The sequence below is a fragment of the Mus musculus genome, chromosome 6 (genome assembly GCF_000001635.26).
Source record: "Mus musculus strain C57BL/6J chromosome 6, GRCm38.p6 C57BL/6J".
Lineage (NCBI taxonomy): Eukaryota > Metazoa > Chordata > Mammalia > Rodentia > Muridae > Mus > Mus musculus.
The window spans coordinates 46008238-46028537 of NC_000072.6; the positions used below are offsets into that span (position 1 = coordinate 46008238).

The 20300-nt window shown below is 37.1% G+C and overlaps 1 protein-coding gene across 1 annotated transcript in view; it reads left to right on the top strand.

Annotated features, from left to right (window-relative positions):
* Positions 1-20300, top strand: part of Cntnap2 (contactin associated protein-like 2) — a 2241333-nt gene that overhangs the window by 948177 nt on the left and 1272856 nt on the right. The window contains exons 7-8 of the mRNA NM_001004357.2: positions 1265-1408; positions 6987-7251. Coding sequence (NP_001004357.2) covers positions 1265-1408; positions 6987-7251 — 409 coding nt within the window. The remainder of the gene's footprint in view (positions 1-1264; positions 1409-6986; positions 7252-20300) is intronic.

The following is a 20300-nucleotide window of genomic DNA, read 5'->3' on the forward strand; positions in this document are numbered from 1 at the left end:
CTGTAACTTTCAAATATTCTCTCAATATTTCTACTATTTTCACTACTCTGCATTTTCATTTTGTAGATTCCTAATTTTTTCCTACGTGTTTTAATTTATTCTTATATTCTCCTCTCATGTATGAATCATTGCTTGTGGTGTATATTCAGCTGAACATGATTTATAATAGTTAATTTTATTTTAAATGGGGCCTCCTTAAAAACATTGTGTCATGAACCATCATTAATTTGTCTCTTTCTCTAAAACTAATTAAGCATTTTAAATGCCAAAGCACCAAATAATGGAACATAATTTACTCGTGTACCTCCTGGAATGTAGCACATCCTTATATCAAATATAAAGTCTTCACTTTCAAGGATGTCTCAACAATGCTTTTATATTAAAAACAACTCTAAGGGAAAAATTGAAAATAATAGCACTGAAAATGACTATAGAATTTGGCATTATAGCTACAATTATACATTTATCCATTAATGCGCTATTACTAGGAGTACTGATAAAGTATAATTTTGTGTCATCAGTATTGAGGCAACATAACTTAAAATCGATGAGAAAAACATAGGGGGAAAACCATATCCTCTAGAAGCAGTTTTACTCAGTGGAGCACGTTTAGGAGAATAGGTCTTAGTCCTTAAGGTTTGCAAGTTCTATAAAATGTGCAAGCCTTGACTGTTCAACTTACAGCCCCTGTGTCGCACAAAGGCCCTAAGCCATACACTAATGGTATTTTTCAGCTATTTTCTACACTCAAAATAATTTTAATGAACCTTTGACTCAAAGAGTCATTAGACTTCCCTGAGCCTCCAGAGAGTAAGTACAGTATTCCTTGCTTCAGGCTACACTTTTATCAGCTTATTATATTAGTTCTGGTTGTCTTGAGATTACTATAGGCATTTATTGGTAACATGCCTTTGAATGATAAATATGAAAATATAGTTTTAATATTCCTTGATAAAATAAAGTTCCTAGATAAAATCTTTCTAAAATCCTCTCAAGACAATTTATAAAATGCCTTCACTGTTTAAAAAAAATGAAAGTGACATTTGCCATTTTATTGCTAAAGTTATAATCTAATTATTGGAATTAATGATTTCATTATGCATTTTAGCAACAGCATAATGTAATGAGCAAAAGATTTTGTAGGCAACATATTATAATGTTTGCATAACTTTTCCTGAAATAAAGGTGCCTGACATTAGTTGTACTTATAATTTTGTATTGTTTACTGTAAGAAATGTAAATATTAACATTTTTTTTCTCAAAGATAACATTTGGAGGCATACCTTTCTCTGGTAAGCCAAGTTCCAGTAATAGGAAGAACTTCAAGGGCTGCATGGAAAGCATCAACTACAATGGTGTCAATATTACCGATCTTGCCCGAAGAAAGAAATTAGAGCCATCAAATATGGTAAGAGTCCAAAAGAGTGATCCAGGGGCATTGAATAACAACAAACATCACATCATTTCACTTTCGCTTTTCACATCATTTGGGTTCAGTTTAATATTGTAAGGCAGACATTGCCCGACAGGCTGAGAGTAGTGGAGGGAAATTTGAGAGGATAAAGACGGTACCCATAATTAATTATATACATATATGGAAATGTCAAGGAAGAACATTAAAGTTATATAAAACAGGTATTATAGTAGTTAAATAATAGCTTAAGTTTAAAAAAGTAAAATGTTTTCTGGGGAAAAAGAAAGGATGCCACGAAAGTTCACACTGAGTTTCTTCAGGATTCTGTGGAGACTGGTTTCAGATTTCTTGGAGAAGGTCAAATAGTAAGGATATTTCAGCATCCTGCCTCCCTGTGTACTGCTAGGTAGTCCAAGGATACTCACAAATGTTTATATGGGGCTTCTCTATGGCTCTTCCTGGCCAGGGACTAGGAACTATTTCTCATAATGCACTGCCATATGGGAGTGAGTGCATGAGATTATAAGGACCACACTCTTGAAAGCCACCAACTGAGATAATTCCTTAACTCTTCACGCTGCCCCTAAAAGTGCTCTGATGGTCCTATTTGCCCAAATTGGAGCTCATGTTTGACAATGACAAAAGTCAAAAAGAATACCTGGATAAATGAATAGCCCCTAACTCAGTGAGAAGACTTCAGTAACAGTAAAAAAATTGTAAAGCTAGTTTAAAGCAAATGATTCTGTGATGAAGATTTCCCTTAAGCATAGTGAGGAATTTACACTAATAATAAAATACTGAAATTTGGCCTACTTTAAGTAATAAAGTATAGAGTTAGAGAAAGTTAACTTGATCATACAGCAATAATATCATAAAGTGTGAACAGATAACTACTGTAATGTGCAATGATACCATAAGAAAATATGAACTTCCTGATTGCTTCTCTATCTGAGCCAGATCAGCTGGAGCAATAACCACCCAAACCCAACAGCCTGCTTGTCTCCCAGAAAGTCTTCAGTACCCAGGGACACACAGGAGCCTAGTGTGTCTGCCCTGTGAGAGGCCCTAGCAGCTGCTGACTGAGACAAAGATACTTACGCCCAACCATTGGACTGGTGTCAGGGACCTGTATGATTGAATTAGCAGAAGGATTGAAGAAGCTGAAGGGAAGGGTCATCCCATAGGAAGACCAGCAATCTTAACAAATACAGGCCCCAGGGAGCTCCCAGACACTGAGCCACCAATTAGGCAGCATACACCGGTTAGTCCAAGGCCCCTGGCACATGTATAACAGAGAACTGCCTGATCTGGGCTCAGTCGGAGAAGATGTGCCTAATCCTCTAGAGACTTGAGGACCCAGGGAGGAAGATGCCTGGTGGTAGAAAGCACTCTCTGAGAGACAAGAGGGAGGAGGAATGAGATGAGGAACTGTGGCAGGGGGGACTGGAAGAGGAGGGAACATCTGAAATGTACATAAATTTAAAAAAAGAAGAAAACATGAGCACTTTGTAAATTATAAATATCAAATTTTAACCTGGAATAATAACTTACCAAGGTGACTCTAAGTGACAATTATATATTATAGACTCTATATGGGTGACCACCTGACTATAATGGCTTCTGTCATAAGCCTGTATTATTTCTCATATTATTTCCACACTCACACTCATATACACATTCCCTATACTAAACACAAACAAATATATACACTTCTCATATTATGTACCTGCAAATACACAAACACCCATCACATACTGTACATGCCAGTACACGTTCCACATAAAATGCACACATATAAACCTACTGTTACTGTTGTATTCCTGTGAAGAGACCTTGACCAAAACAACTCTTATAACAGAAAGTATTTAATTGGGGGTTTGCTTAAAGTTTCAGTGGTTTGGTCCATTATCATCATGGTGAGAAACATAGCAGGAGCATTGAACTGGAGTAGTTATTGATAATTACATCCTGGTCTAAAGACAGGAGAGAGAGAGAGAGAGAGAGAGAGAGAGAGAGAGAGAGAGAGAGAGAGAGAGAGAGAGAGAGAGAGAGAGAGAGAAAGCGAAAGAGAGAAAGCAAGAGAGAGTAAACAAAAGAGAGAAAGCGAGAGAGAAAAAGAGAGAGAGAGAAAGCGAGCCAGATATGGCTGTTCGAAATATCTAAGCCCAACCTCAGTGACACAATTCCTCCCTCCAACAAGGCCACACCTACCATAATCCTTTCTAACAGTCATACTATCAGTGAAAAAAATTCAAATATATGAGCCTATGTGAGCAATTACTCAAACCACACTATACATATACCAGATACAATACATAAATGCTGACAAATATACACAATGTAATACACATATACCACGTAGTAACATACACACAAACACACATATCTACTATAAAAATGTATAAATACACAGACATATGCCACATACAATAATACATAAAGACAGGCACATTATATATACATAAAACACATGCACTGACAAGGCAATTAATATACATACATGCACAAACACTTCATATATTATGTTCATGGACTATGTACTATAAGTGCATATGCCACAGTCTATGATCACATACAAACACACAACCACTCCCACTAACACACACAGTCCATATGTAATGTGTATACACACACACACACGTACACACACACATACTCTTTTAAGCTTTTTAAGCATTGCATAAAATGGCATAAGGGTCTTTTAACTGCTCTCAAAAAATGACATTTCATGAAAAAGGTGTAAACCAAAATAATAATATATTTTCTATTACTTGTATTTTTGCCAACTTCAAATGACTCTTATTTTTAGAATCTCTTTATCTGTTTAGTTATATTTTGGCCCCTTAAAAGCATTCATCATTGAGGCACCAAAGCTGTTGCACTTTTCCTTCCTTCCTTCCTTCCTTCCTTCCTTCCTTCCTTCCTTCCTTCCTTCCTTCCTCCCTCCCTCCCTCCCTCCCTCCCTCCCTCCCTCCCTCTCTCTCTCTCTCTCTCTCTCTCTCTCTCTCTCTCTCTGTCTTTTTCCTTTTCCTTCTTTTAAACTCTATATTTTGTTCTCCTCTGGGTTCACCCTCTGACTGTTCCACATCCCATACCTCCTCCCCGCACCCCTGTCTCCACAAGAATTTCTCCATCCCCAGTCTCCACTCTACTAGACCTCTAAACTCCCTGGGGCCTCCAGTCTCTTGAGAGTTAGGTGTATCTTCTCTGACTGAACCCTGACTCAGCAGTCCTCTGCTGTATATATATATTTTTGGGGGGAGTATATCAGTTTGTGTATGCTGCCTGTGTGGTGTTCCAGTATCTGAGAGATCTCAGGGATCCAGGTTAATTGAGACTGCTGGTCCTCCTACAGGGTTGCCCTTCTCCTCAGCTTCTTCCAGCTTTCCCCTATTTCAATCACAGGGGTCAGCAGCTAATGTCCATTGGTTGGGTGGAAATATCTACATCTGACTCTTTCAGCTGCTTGTTGGATCTTTTGGAATCATGGTAGGTCCCTTTTGGTGAGCACTCCATAGCCTCAGTGTCAGGTCTTTGGACCTCCCTTTGAGCTAGATCCTACTCTGGACCTTCTTTTCCTCAGACTCCTCTCCATTTCCATTCCTGCAGTTCTTTCAGACAGGAACAATTATGGGTCAGTGTTTTGACTGTGGGATGGCAACCCTATCCCTCACTTGATGCTTACTTGATGCAGTCTTCCTGTTGGAGGTAGGCTTTACAAGTTCCCTCTTCCTTATGTAGGGCATTCCATCTAAGGCCCCTCCATTTGAGTCCTGAGAGTCTCTTACCTCCCAGGTCTCTGGTACATTCTGGAGGGTCCCTCCAACCTCCAACCTCCCACGGTTGCGTATTTCTATTCCTTCTGATGGTCCTCAGGGATTTTAGTCCTTCCTCCACCCCAATACCAGATCATGCTCCTCTCTCTGAGCCCCCCCCCCATCCCATTTTCCTCACAGATCCCTCCCTCCCCCCTTGTGGCATCCACACTTGTGTCCTTCACCTTGTTGACAGTTTTGAGTTCTGTGGGCTGTATCTTAGGTACTCTGTAATTTTTCTTTTTTTGCTAACATCCACTTATTAATGAGTACATACCATGCATGCCCTTTTGGATCAGAATTACCTCACTCAAGATAATATTTTCTAGTTCCATCCATTTGCCTACAAAACTCAGGATGTCCCCATTTTTAATAGCTGAGTAGTAGTCCATTGTGTAAATGAACCAGTTTTTCTGTGTCCATTCTTCTGTCCTGGGACATATTATTTGCATTTTTAATAATTAAAATATTAGTTCTAACTAAAGCTCACTCACTATTGATTTTGAGATGTATCCAGTTAGCAGACAAACTACAGAGTATCAACTATGGAAGCTCTGTATCAAGGCAAATATAACTACAATAAATATTCAAACTAGAGAAGACCTAATATATATATATTTATATGTTTGTGTGTGTGTGGTGTGTTTGTGGTGGGGCATCTACAAGTATATTCTATTTTTTTTTAAGATTTATTTATTTATTATATGTAAGTACACTGTAGCTATCTTCAGACACTTCAGAAGAGGGAGTCAGTCAGATCTCATTACAGATGGTTGTGAGCCACCATGTGGTTGCTGGGATTTGAACTCTGGACCTTCAGAAGAGCAGTCGGGTGCTCTTACCCACTGAGCCATCTCGCCAGCCCGTATATTCTATTTTTAACAAATTATTTGTAGACAACTACAGAATAATTTTTGTAGTAAAATCTACACATATACTGAAAACACTAGGAAAAATCATGAAATAGATCATTTTGTAAACTTCCCTCCAAAGTAAACATTTTATAAGAAATTTGCTCAGAATTAGTAGCTGCTACTTCAGGGAAATTCACTCAGCTCCTGAAGACTTCATGTCCCTCACATCCACACTCTTCTGCTGCACTAGCTGACCATTCAGCATTCTTACTCAGGAATGCTCTTTAATTGTCTGGGACACAACACTATAACACAGGCAAGTGGTCAATTATAACACCTTGGTCGCTCTGCATAATTTGTTCTTGTCCCTGGAAAGGGAAATATTAAAAAAAAAAAACCTGCAAAGTTATAGAACTAAGTGAATTTAAATATTACCTCAGGAAGACAATCTGTTTCAGATATAATAGTTAATGGGCTACAAATGAATAGTTGGGCATTGGGGAGGATACACACACACACACACACACACACACACACACACACACACATATATATATATATATATATATATATATATATATATATATATATATTAGAAAAACAGAAATAATAATTTCCTCAAATTCCTAAACCAATGAAAGAAGACCGTTCCTTTAAAAGATGAAAGAAATCCTTAATGTGGTCTCCATCACAGCAGGCAAGGAAGGTGTCAGTCTTTTGACTGGTATTGCATGCTACACTGTGAACTAGAAGTCTTCCTATTGCATTTATTGGGTCTAACACTCCAGAAAGTTCCAGGAGGATTCATGCATGCACTGAATTAAGTTTACTACAGGTTTGAACATTGCTTTGTAGAACCAGCTCTTTGTCAATAACCTCACATAGATGTTTGTTTGCTTGCAGGGGAATCTGAGTTTCTCTTGTGTGGAGCCCTATACAGTACCAGTCTTCTTCAATGCTACAAGCTACCTGGAGGTACCTGGCAGACTTAATCAGGACCTGTTCTCAGTCAGTTTCCAGTTTAGGACTTGGAACCCCAGCGGTCTCTTGCTCTTCAGTCACTTTGCAGATAACTTGGGCAATGTGGAGATTGACCTTGTAGAGAGCAAAGTGGGCGTCCACATAAACAACACACAGACCAAGACAAGCCAAATTGACATCTCCTCAGGTCAGTGTCATCTGCTTATATTTGCTTCTGAAATTGCTATCAATCTTCCCAAAGCTGATGGCTGGGTCTCTCTCTCTCTCTCTCTCTCTCTCTCTCTCTCTCTCTCTCTCTCTCTCTCTCTCCCCTTCCCTCTTTCTTTCTTTCCTCTCTTTTTTCTTTCTTAAACTGGCATTACGGGCTCATAGTTATATTTCCATTTGAAATTTTAAAACTTTTTCTTCATTGCACTATATTCTGCTTATGAGAAATGGAGACATGATAAAAGCATAGGGTGTGAGCAAAAAAAAAAGTTGGTTGACCTTTAATTATGTCACATGAATCTTCTAGAACAGAAGTTCTCAGCAAGTTGGTTGTGATTCCCTTAGGGCTCGTGTATCAAATATTCTTCATATCAGATATTTACATGGTGATTCATAACAGTAGCAAATTACAGTTATGAATTATAATTATGTAGGTATCTACACAACATGAAGAACTGCATTAAAGTATTGCAACTTAGAAAGGTTGAGAAACACTTTTCTAGATGTTATGTCATATTTAGTAGAGAAATTGATACTCCTTGGCATGCTTGTTATATGTATAAAATCAAATAATATTTGTAGTGAAATGACAGGGTTTGGTATATTTGATTTCATGGGGATTCAAGTATTTCTTATTATTAGTTACAAGATAATTATCTGTTTAAATGAGTAGGTTAATTGCCTCAATCAAAACTCCAAAGTGTTACTCCTAAACACATGTATGGCATATGTGAGAAAAACTTAGCAAAAGGTAAATAGAAAACAGAATAGCAAAGTATATATTTCAACTGAGGAAGACAGACTTGGCTTCATTGGGCACTATTTTAAGTAGGTACTATTATGATAGCCAAGCTGAAGCTTAGCATATACTATAAGTTGAAACTGAACAGTCCTAACATATTTTTAGATAACTATGGTATTGGGGAAGACAACACTGCAAAGTGACATACTATAAACCAAGAAAAACTAGGTACAAGGTGGAATAGTAATAATCAGGATTTTTAAGCAAGTTTCTCTATTATTGCTTGAAACAGGAGAATTAGATACATGTTGATGTGATAAACAAAATACCAACTAAAACCAACAGGGATGGAAGAGTTTGGCGTAGCTAATGATTTCATAGTATGCTCTGTGATGGCAGCAGGAGCATGAAGCAGCTGAGCATCTTTTATTCAGGGAGAAGAGAAAACAGTGATGTTTAATTTGCAAATAGCAATTCTGAAATATATTGGAGAGAGGAAAGTAGCATTTACTGAGCACTTAGTACAGATGTGCCAATTACAAGGGAGGAGGTCATGACAAACAAACCAGGTGTGTAACTTCCTCTGCATTTTAGAATAGGACATGGTAATTTTACAAGTGAAGTGCAGATACCTGACACCCTATCTAAGACAAAATCACTTGGTTCATATCATTTCTTCATCACTGCTCTAAGCTTCAAGATCCTCCATGGCTGAGGCCATACATAGTCTGTTCCTATCTTGAGCTTTTATAACATCATTTGGAAGAGATGTTCCAAGAAGATTCCATAATTTCAGCATTAACTTGTTGCACTAGCTGTCAATCAAATATTCTACTGAAGGAGCTCTGTCTCCTCATACAACGGGCTCTGTCCATCTGTTGGGACTAACTCCATGGCCTTCACCTCTTCAAAGAATGGCTGATCATGGTTCTGAAGGGCTGAATACGGATGGTTGAAATGCCAAGACACTCCTGTCTGTATTCTGAATTTACATTATTATTTTCTAATTTTTCCTGCAAGTCAGTTGAAATGATAAATCGGCCAATTTTTATCATTTTCTTCTCTGGTAAGCTCAGCTGGGGAGGTTCAGAGTAAACAGGAAATATCTAGAGACCCAGAATAAGATAAAACAAATATACATAAATGATTTATACAGTTGAAAAGCAAGCTACTGTCAGGATTAAAGGCTCTTTTCTAATAGCTAAACACATAAAAGTGTTAGCATATAGTCCTCCCTCCTGGCCTTATTTAAGCAAACCAACTTGCTGATGTGTTTCCATGTAACTGAAACATTGTGATGGAAATAATAATATTTTAACACAGTGATTATTAAACTTGTCCATTTGATTAAGACTATCTTAGGTCTCCAACATGTTTCTATCTAACTTAAAAAGTGTTAAAAAGTGAAAATTAAATGAAGGAATCAAACTAAAAGACTGTAAAATTCACCCACAAATCTTTTTTAATGTTTTTTTTAAATTCAGCTAATTGGCCTTAATAGATTGTCTTAAAGATATAGAAATGGACTTTAGAATGTTTATCAACTTAGAAAAAAATGTCTAACTTAAAGGAAACTAATATGAAATCTGAATATTTTAAATCTCATTCTTAGCTCCATGGATACTTTCTAATTTGTATTTCCCTGTACATGTACTTAAAATGAGAACCATGTCATGATTACACATATTTTCAAAAATCAAGGGTCAGTAACAGAAAAATGTCCATCTAAAATACATTTCATCTTCCTACTGTCTCATCTGGCAAAGTGCCTAACATAAAAGCAGGAAGATCTAAGTGTAGATTCCAAGTACCCATGAAGGTGACTGTGTCTTTATTCATAGTGCTGTAGAGACCGAACAAGATAGTTCCTGAGACTTGCTGGCCAACCATTGTGGCCAAATTGACAAACTATTCTAATGTAGTGACTTTTTTTTCCTCAAAATATTAGATGGTGAGCAATGAAGGGTGAGACCCGACATTGACTTTCGGCCTCAATGACATATATATGAATGTGAGCATTCACATACAGGCTCACACACAAAAACAGATACGTACACATAGGCACATTCAAAATCGCTTTATCTTCAAAATACCTAGTTGTAAACATTTTTAAATACAAAAAACTATAAGAAAAATACTTACCAGTAGCATTTAGTTGGATGCATGCAGAGTAGGGCATTGAAAGGTCAACTCATTTTTTGAAAATGCTGGCTCAACTGGTGGTTAGCATGTAGAAGAATGTCAACTGATCCATTCTTATCTCCTTGTACAAAGCTCAAGGCTAAGTGGATCAAGGAACTCCACATAAAACCAGAGACTGAAACTTATAGAGGAGAAAGTGAAGAAGAGCCTCAAAGATATGGGCGCAGGGGGAAAATTCCTGAACAGAACACCAGTGGCTTGTGCTATCAGAGCAAGAATTGACAAATGGGATCTCAAAAAACTGCAAAGATTCTGTAAGACAAAGAACATTGTCAATAAGACAAAAAAGGCAACCAATATGTACTGGCTAGTTTTGTGTCAGCTTGACACAGCTGGAGTTATCACAGAAAAAGGAGCTTCAGTTGAGGAAAAGCCTCCATGAGATCCAACTGTAAGGCATTTTCTCAATTAGTGATCAAGGGGGAAATGCCCCTTGTGGGTGGGACCATCTCTGGGCTGGTAGTCTTGGGTTCTATAAGAGAGCAGGAATAGAAACCCTGACTAAGACACAATAGATTAGGAAAAGATCTTTACCAATCCTAAATCCAATACAGGGCTAATATTAATATATACAAAGAACTCAAGAAGTTAGACTCCAGAAAACCCAATCGCCCTGGTAAAAATGGAATACAGAGCTAAACAAAGGATTTTCAACTGAGGAATACCAAATGGCTGAGAAGCACCTAAAAAAAAATGTCCAACATCCTTAATCATCTGGGAAATGCAAATCAAAACAACCCTAAGATTCCACCTCACACCAGTCAGAATGGCTAAGTTCAAAAACTCAGATGACAGCAGATGCTGGCTAGGATGTGGAAAAAGAGGAATATTCCTCGATGGCTGGTGGGATTGCAAGCTGGTATTTATAGTAGCCGGAAGCTGAAAAGAACCCAGATGTCACTCAACAGAGGAATGGATACAGAAAATGTGGTACATTTACACAATGGAGTACTACACAGCTATTAAAAACAATGAATTATAAAAATCTTAGACAAATGGATGGATCTGAAGGATATCATGGTAAGTGAGGTAACCCAATCACAAAAGAACATACATAATATGCACTCACTGCTAAGTGGATATTAGCCCAGAATCTCAAAATCACCAAGATACAATTTGAAAAACACATGGAACTCAAGAAGGAGGAAGACCAAAGTATGGATACTCTGGTCCTTCTTAGAAGGGGGAGCAAAATACCAATGGAAGGATATACAGAGGCAAAGTGTGGAGCAGAGACTGAATGAAAGGCCAGCCAGAGACTGCCCTACCTGGGAATCCATCCCATAAACAACCACCAAACCCAGACACTATTGTGGATGCCAACAAGTGCTTGCTGACAGGAGCCTTATATAGCTGTCTGCTGAGAGGCTCTACCAGTGCCTGACAAATACAGAAGTGGATGCTCACAGCCATCCATTGGACAGAGCACAGGATTCCCCAATGTAGGAGCTAGAGAAAGTACTCACGAGCTGAAGGAGTTTGCAGCCCCATAGGAGGAAGAACAATATGAACTAACCAGTACCCCCAGATCTCCCTAAACCACCAATCAAAGAATTCACATGGTGGGATTCATGGCTATAGCTGCATATGTAGCAGAGGATTGCCTTGTTGGACCTCAATGGGAGGAGAAGCCCTTGGTCCTGTGAAGGTTCTCTGCCCCAGTATAGGGGAATGCCAGGGCCAGGAAGCAGGAGTGGGTGGATTGATGAGTAGGGGGAGAGGGAGGGGATAGGGAATTGTCAGAGGGGAAACTATAAAAGGGGATAACATTTGAAATGTAAATAAAGAAAATATCTAATAAAACAAAAAGGTCAATTCAAAGTTTCTCAGATATACCCATTAAATACTTGTATCTTCTTTTTGATATTCATTAATAAAATCTGTGTTCAGGGTGAATGAGATCAGTTGATTCAAACTCCCTTTGTTCTGTCATTAACAATATAGTTCTTGAATATTAATTTTAAACAAACCTTACAGCTAAGAGGATAATCTATATGATTCACTTTCTCCTTACACCTTTTCCTCCAATTCAGGATGACTCTTCTGCATTCCTTGGCAAAAACCTCAATATATATATGGAAACTAAGTTATCTCAAATTTGTAATTGGAGTTACCTTTCAGTGGAAATATTTTTCTAAGTTACAAAGTCAATTTTAGAAAATATGTGCACTACCTGTCTTAAAAACTAATCATAATTTCCATTGATGTATGGATGCATGTTTGTGCAACCATAAAAAATGGCGGGACATGAGAAATCTTCTGTGGGGCAACATCTGTTCTCCATGGGAGTTCTTTTAATTTTGCCTTTCATATTCATAGCTCTAGATTAGGTGGACACAATGATTAGTGCATTTCAAATGATTTGTGTCAAAGCATAGTGAGGAAGCATCTTCTGACACACTCATACACACAAATACAGATCTACTGATGCAAAATTTCAGGAAGGGAAATAAATTTTGATATTTCTAATGTGCTATGATTAGCTTGGATATTTCTATTTTTTTAATTTTTCCATTCAAATAATTGGCCTGATCATGACCCTCTACAATAAATTCATTCCCTAAGAACACTTTGGCCAACACAGACCTACACATCTGTCATATAATTAGAAGAATTGGAATGTTTCAAAGCTTGAAGAAGCCTGCAGTTATTTACTTCAGTTTTAATTTTGGAAAGTTAGCTGTATCTTCTAGGTATTACAACAGTGCATAGATAGCAAAATAAATAAATAAAATAGAAATTATTAATATAAAGACTTTTAGATTTAATGACTATCTGAATTTTTTTTATTTCACCATACCTCATTATTATGAAACCAAATGTAAACAAATTCTCAGAGTAATAAGCTATGGTATTCTAACCTCACATAATCATAAACTATTATTTCACATAAATGTATATTAAGTAAATGTGATTTCTGTTAATTACTTCTCTTAAACTGTTAGTAAATTTTTTTAATCAAGGCAAGAGTAAAGAAAGCCTTTCAGAAAAATCATTTTCCATATTTTCTCCTCTAAATGAGCTATTTGGTTTAGACCACACTATGCAAAGTTCCTAGTTTTGTTTATGTAGATTTTGCTGCAATTATATAATGATAGTTCAAATATCTGAACTGCTTCAGAAATCTGAATTCTGCGAGCATCACCTTCGTTTGTATTTCTATCTCTAGAGAACATCTTTTGTGGAGCTGTTTCATTTATTTGTCTTTCTTAGTAAAATTTCTTTGGAAACCTTTGAGTCCTATTGGGTATGTTATAGACAGAATAGATGGTTTATTCATTTAGTGTGTGCCTGGGAGCGGCTGGGGAGTGCTGACAAGCTCCCAGTTCAATCTGAGCAGATACATTTGCTGTGGACTAATCATGACACAATCAAGGAGCAAAATAACCTTTCTCTTAACTTTTTGTGAACATTTTAAAATTTGACAAACCCATTAGCATTTCTTTATAGTATTTTTATTTATTAGTTTCCAATGTTCAGATATCTCTTAAAAATAGTTTTTCTGTTTAATTTTTTACTGTCAATAGATTTTCAGTTTTATGATTTTATGCTTCACGATTCCCTAAGAAAAACTTATCACCTAAAAAATCAAAATAATAGGGCCAGTGAGATGTCTCAGAGAGTAAAGCACCTGGTTCAGATCCATGGGACCTCAGGATCCACATGGTGAAGGATAAGAATTGAATCTTACAATTTGTTCTGACCAAGGCCTATGTCATGGCATGTATGTGCATATGTGTGGACAAAAATAAATAGAATATAATATAAAAATAATATAGAAGGATAATTAGTTTTACTCAAGGATGAGCCCCCAATGGGTTATCTACCACTAAGAAGTGAGTCCTAAAATCACATCGACTTAAGCAACACTAAAAGAATTCAGCAGAATATGTTTTGATATTTATGTTTGTGACATATAAAGAAAAAGAAGCCAGGAATTTAAGGGAGAATGGAGGTAGTTAGTGGGAGGAAAGGGAAGTGAGAGATAATTTTAACTGAAAATTTAAAAATTGCAATAAATTTTAAATGTAAAACTAATTAGTATTTCATATATTTCAAATGAGTTACATCAGAGTACTTTATATCAAAGTGAATGGGAAATTAGTAACTCATACTTGGTTCCATAGTTCAACTTTAAACAGTACATACAAGATGGCTTTAAAAAGCCAAACATAGTGGCACATGCGTGTAATGTCAGCCAGAAGCATCCCAAGGCTGCAAGCAGCATGAGCTACATGCAGAGATCCAGGTAATTGTCTATGCCTGGAGCACTGTGCTGGAATAAGCAGTATGGATGTTTATAAAGATCTATAGATCTGAATGCAGATGTCTTTGGGAATATCTATAATACAGGCTGATGATTTTATTTTCCCCAATTCACAAATAGACTTTCTGTGAAAGCCACATGGTACCAAATAAAAACAGTTTGAGCACATGGTCTCTAGCTCCAGGCTAGTTTCATCTAACTGACTTTCTATTATGTCTAGACTCCCACTGTGCCTGTGTGTTGTGGATTTGGTCTAACACTTGCATTATGTTGTTTGGATTCCCAAAATTGCCCGAGAGTCTGTATGTAAGACACAGAGGGTACCTGCCCCCAGTTGGTTCTGATTGGTAAATAAGGTTGCCAGGGTCCAATGGTTGGGCAGGGTCCAGGGCAAGGGGACTGAGAAAGAGAAAGGAAAAACACTATGCCAGGAAAGGATCTACCAGGCCTGAGAGAATCAGAAGAGAGAGCATAGCAATCATGTAAGAGCTGGGAAAGATGGCCCCAGCCCCTTCCCCAACCCTCCCCCCTCCCCTACTGGGTCTAGGGCAACAAGAGTGTACTATATATTTTAGTAAGTAATAACTCAGGAATGTCGGAGGGAAGATGTTAGCCACATGGATGTTTGGGGGTGGCCCAGCCATTGATCTGATTAAGGCATATTAAATATAATCCAGAACATTGGGGCAGGTAGCATTGCCACATTCACTGCTGCTGCTGCTGCCTTTTAAGTAGCTTTAATCACCTACAGCAACACTGTGCTGTCACCATGCTAGCTGAGTAGAAATCTACTTTTAATTATACTTCACTGCAGCTCATGTGCTTTTTACAATAGATGCAGTTATATCCCAAGATGAAGTGAAGAAGGGAAAGACTGGGTTAGTTTTGTGATATTAGCCATTGACTTACTCTTTACCAAGCAAAGGGGATTGTTTAATTTATAATAACACCTAGGTTGCCATACTCATATTATTTTCCATAAGAATTTGTAAAGTAATTATTTTTCTGTTTTCAGAGGTGGTAAATAAGACATATTTGAATTATGATAAATTTTACAAATGCAAATAGAATAAAATTATAAATAAACTCCAGTGGATAAAATGCAGTAGGTAGTGCTGATTTTAGCCAGGCCGTGTGGTAAAAGGTCAGTTTAGTCTGAAAATAGCCAACAAAGTGAAACATATTCTATATTGTCAATAAAACTAGGAGGACAAAAAATGAATGAATATCGGCAAAAAAACATAGTCTAGAAACTTAGAAGTTATGCACATATGGGTATGTAGCTGAAGATCAAATAAAGACAAGAAAAATAAGAATGGGAGAAGACATCAAAAATAAGTTAAATTTGACAGGACTATTTCTTTATGAGTTGCACTTTCTTTCTGGTTTGAGTTTGTACAGGTCTTGTCTATAATGTCAAAACATCTGTGAGCTTATATGTTCAAGTGCCCTGTTCTATCTGGAAATCATTGCTCTGTTGTAATCATCCCTCCTATGACTCTTATAGTCTTTCCTCCCCCTCTTCTGCAATGTTGCTGATCCCTGAGAAGAGAGGGTGGTGTGATATGGATGTTCCCACTCAGGGCTACACAGTCCTCTCCAAAGTCTCTTTCTTTTCTCCTTGGCCAGTTGAAGACCCTTGTGTTGGCCGTCTTAGAAACTATTAGTCTTTGATGTCATAAAAATAGGGAGAGGTTTTGTTTTAAGGATGTGTGACTTGTTAGGTCCTCCATGCTTCCATGAATGGCCACATATCCAAGAGTATGTAGACAGCACTAACTGGAATCAATGCTGACAAAAAGTCAAATGGATATGGAATGAGGAGTGGGTCTAGGAGTTTAGGGAGGTGAGTAAATATGATAAAAATACAGTCTATGAGACGCCCAATTAATAAAAATCTTTTAAAGTATAAAAACTGAATTTTTATTTCCAAAGGAGATTAGCAATCATGAACTCAAGCAATATATATTTTTGCAAAAGAAAGACAATTTAATCGAGTTTAAATATTTTTGCTTTGAGTACCTTAAGGATTGTTAACAAATAATAGTGGTAAGGCACAGCGCCACGTGGAGGTACTGATTTTTGCAGTCTGGAGGAACTTTGGACAGAAATTTTCCGTTTCCCATGCTCCAGACTCCTCATTAACCTCAAGATAAGGAATGCTGCAGGGACACAGTGCAAAGCAGAAAATTCTGAACACGAGATGCAAGCATCTGTGACCCTTACCTTTGTGCAAAGCATGCAGACTGATTAGTAATTTATTGCTCCATGACATTTGGTTGTGGAAATGGTTCTGGCTGGGTTAAGAATTTCTGATGATCTGGGGAACCCATAAATTGATGAAAACCTTTGGCAGAATGATCTGGATGCCTACGATGATGATACTTACTCAGCCATATAAAATTTCCTAGACTCCTTGCTGTGTTTATAAAAAAAAATAACTTAGGGAAGATATTGGAGATGAAGAGCCAAATAATCTGGCTTAGAAGGTGGCTACCTCCAGCCCAATGACAGGAACTGGATATGTATGTGGCTCTGCTTTGTACAGTGGTTCAATTTCATGAGTCTTGTCATTTTTATATCTTTCCTTTGAAGCCTTTCCAGCCAAAACATGGACCCTTTTTGTGGTCGCTAAACCTCTGCATTGCTTCTAAGTTTTCTTTCTCCTCTTCAAATGCTATTTTCCCACTCACTCCTCATGATTCAATTTCTACAATTAAAATTCATCTCATATCATTGCTATAGTACTTATTAGCATTTGACATTTCCTGAAATATGCTGATAACCTGCATTTTACATCTATTTTTTTCTATTAATATAAGCTCTTCAGGGCTATTTTTTACTAATCTAAGTCTCTCTAGGATCTATTCAGAATCTGCATATTAAACAAAGTACCTCAGTGTAGAGGCTGGATCTTATTACCTTCGATAAAGTCCCTTCTGAAGTTCTTATGGAAACACTGGAGCACTGCTCACCTCTGAGTCTTTTGTATATTTCTTCCTCTCCTATTCCTTGCCATTGTGTTTTAAACTCCCATATTACTGATATAAGTCTAGATAGCAAAGTCCTATTGACCATGAATACTGACAACCTCTTAGCATAAATTTGTATTATCTTAAACTGTGAAATGATTTGTCAGTCCTTTTTGTGTTGATCCAGGAAATACTTTACTTTCTTCTGTCACCTCTGTCATCAGACTCTTACCATATATTGACATACATAAAGTGAAGCATTTATGACATGTAGTTTATCAGGAGAAGTAGGTTAAACATAGAAACGTAGAAAAGTGCACTCAATTGTTCAAGCTCTTAGACTTAATTAAGCATGGATGCCACAGTATCCCAGATTCCAGCAGCAGGGATCTTATAACTATAGAGTTGTAAATATTGTGTAACCAAATATATTAAAAGATGCCTAGCACACCTAAAATTCGGAATCTCTGTGAACTATCAGGTTAAAATTGGGGGTTGTCTTGAGAGTCTACTTTTTTCTCTCAGTTGACTCCTCCACTGAGCTTATCCTATTGAATCATCTCTTTTCTGAGGCAGTGAAATGTTGGAGAAAATTAGCCTCTTAGTCTATATAGATGTGTCTGCCATCACATAGACAATGATGAAGTCAGTGTTAATGGATATCTCTCTTGCAAGATTATACTTTGCCTATCACTGTGCTTTATATTAATTATCCAACTTAAAACTCCAATAACCTTTAGGTCAGGTACTATTGAGAAATCTTTGTAACTTCCTCATATCAATTGTAAAATCATTCTTCTAATTACTCAAGTTCAAAGCTGTGAAGAAAAAAATCTAATTTTGCCCTCCATCTCTGCATGGCACCTGTAATGATTTAACAATTAGCAATAGTATTCTGAATTGCCTCAGCTATCTATCATCTCATTCCCCAATTCAGAAATTCATTGCTTGAAAGGATAACCAAGGCCAGCTTAATTACCAAAAATATGATTGGTTTTTCATTCATTGGCCTATTTCTTATAGCATTGTAGTTATGAGTATGGACTCTGGCTAGTATTGGACTGAATTCTTCTGTTCAAGACAGTGTTTGAACAAAGACAATGCGCAAACAACATTAAGTCATTTAAGTCTCTCAATGATGGTATAGGAGAAAGACCAGTATCAACATTAACTTATCAAGGAAGAATTAGGCATAGAGTTAAATCACCTCTCCTGTCTCTCCAGCTATTATAGAGTCTAAAGTTTCAGACATTTTTCATTTTTGTATGATTCTGACTCTCACACCTACTCAACCTCCCGGTTAATACTCACCCAGGATTACATATTATGGTCTGTGACATCTGATACTTCTGTTGAATACAACATCCATCATCAGGGATGACCTCATTGTGCCTCACTGGGATTCTCACAGAAGATTCTGAAACCATCCCACTTATCATTCTAATTCTGCTTTTACATGACTCCAATCTATGTTTCCAATTCAAGGAAAATACTTTTTTTTTTAACAACTCCTTATCACTAAAAGGGGGGGGGGTTAATTTTTGCAGCCTGTTTTACACTATATACAATCTGAGTCTATCCAGAATGATCTATTTTATTCCTATATTATTCTGGTTGTTGTTGTTGTTGGTGGTGGTGGTGGTGGTGGTGGTGGTGGTGGTGTGGTAGTAGTAGTAGTAGTAGTAGTAGTAGTAGTAGTAATAGTAGTAGTAGTAATATATGTGTTTCCTTTGTGTGTATACATGAGTGAAGGGACTGATGAAAGTCAGAAGAGAGTGTTGGATTCCTGGAAACTATAGAGCAGCAAGCATTGTGAGCTAGTAAGCCATCTCTCTACCTGTAGCTTGGCTTCACCTATTTTATGTTATATGCTCTTACATCTTTTCATTATCTTTCAAAAATCCTCCCTCTTTATGGCGTCTTGGAAACTCCTGGTCATGTTTCGAAGTCTATATTTTTGTTATCATGCTTCTCTCTAAACTCCAAAGAATAGTTTGTCATGCTGCAGCACAGCACTTTATCTCTCGAATACGTATTTCCCATTGTTCTGCTGTAAACTACAAACTCCTCTACCCCTAGTCCTACTCATTGGCACTGATCTGACAAAGTCCATCAGAAAGAAGACAGTCAGTACTTTCATCTTGCTTTATGTTGAATTTTTACTTGATAGCTTCAGTCTTTACATTTATTTTTTCCTCTTCTTCTCTTCTAACACAAGTAAGATTCTAAAATGACTGTTTCTATCCTACAGTGCTATGCTGGAAAAGTCTTCTCTAATTCCCCAAGTCTCTGCATTCTTCAGGAAAGCCTGAACTCTTGTCTCACACTGATCATTTTAAAATTTTTATTTGCTCATACTTTTACCTGCTCACTCCATTCCATTGTGTGAACTATTTGGCTAGTTTCATCACCTAAAGTCTTAAAGACAAAAATCCTGCACATCTTTTGTCTATTCCTTTCTAAGCCTAGTGCCATCTCATCTATGTAGCCTGGTACCAAATGTCCTGATGACTCATGATTATAGCACACTAATGCCAAGTTGTAATGTGTGAATTGATAATCCATTGGTATTAAAAAATTGTTGGAACCAAAGTATTTGTAAAAACAATGACCTGGCTTCTGGAAGGAAATGATTGCTTAATGGTGGGATTGATGAGGTCCTGAATTATGACGTGGGACACTCCAGAACGATGAGCATTTTGTTTGTGATGCTCCCCCAACCACTCACCAAAACATTAAAACCAAGATCTGTACTGGCTATACTATTTAACAAATAAAATAAACACATGTTTATAGTTGACACCAAATATTCACAGGATTATAACATAACCCTAAAATTAGATCTA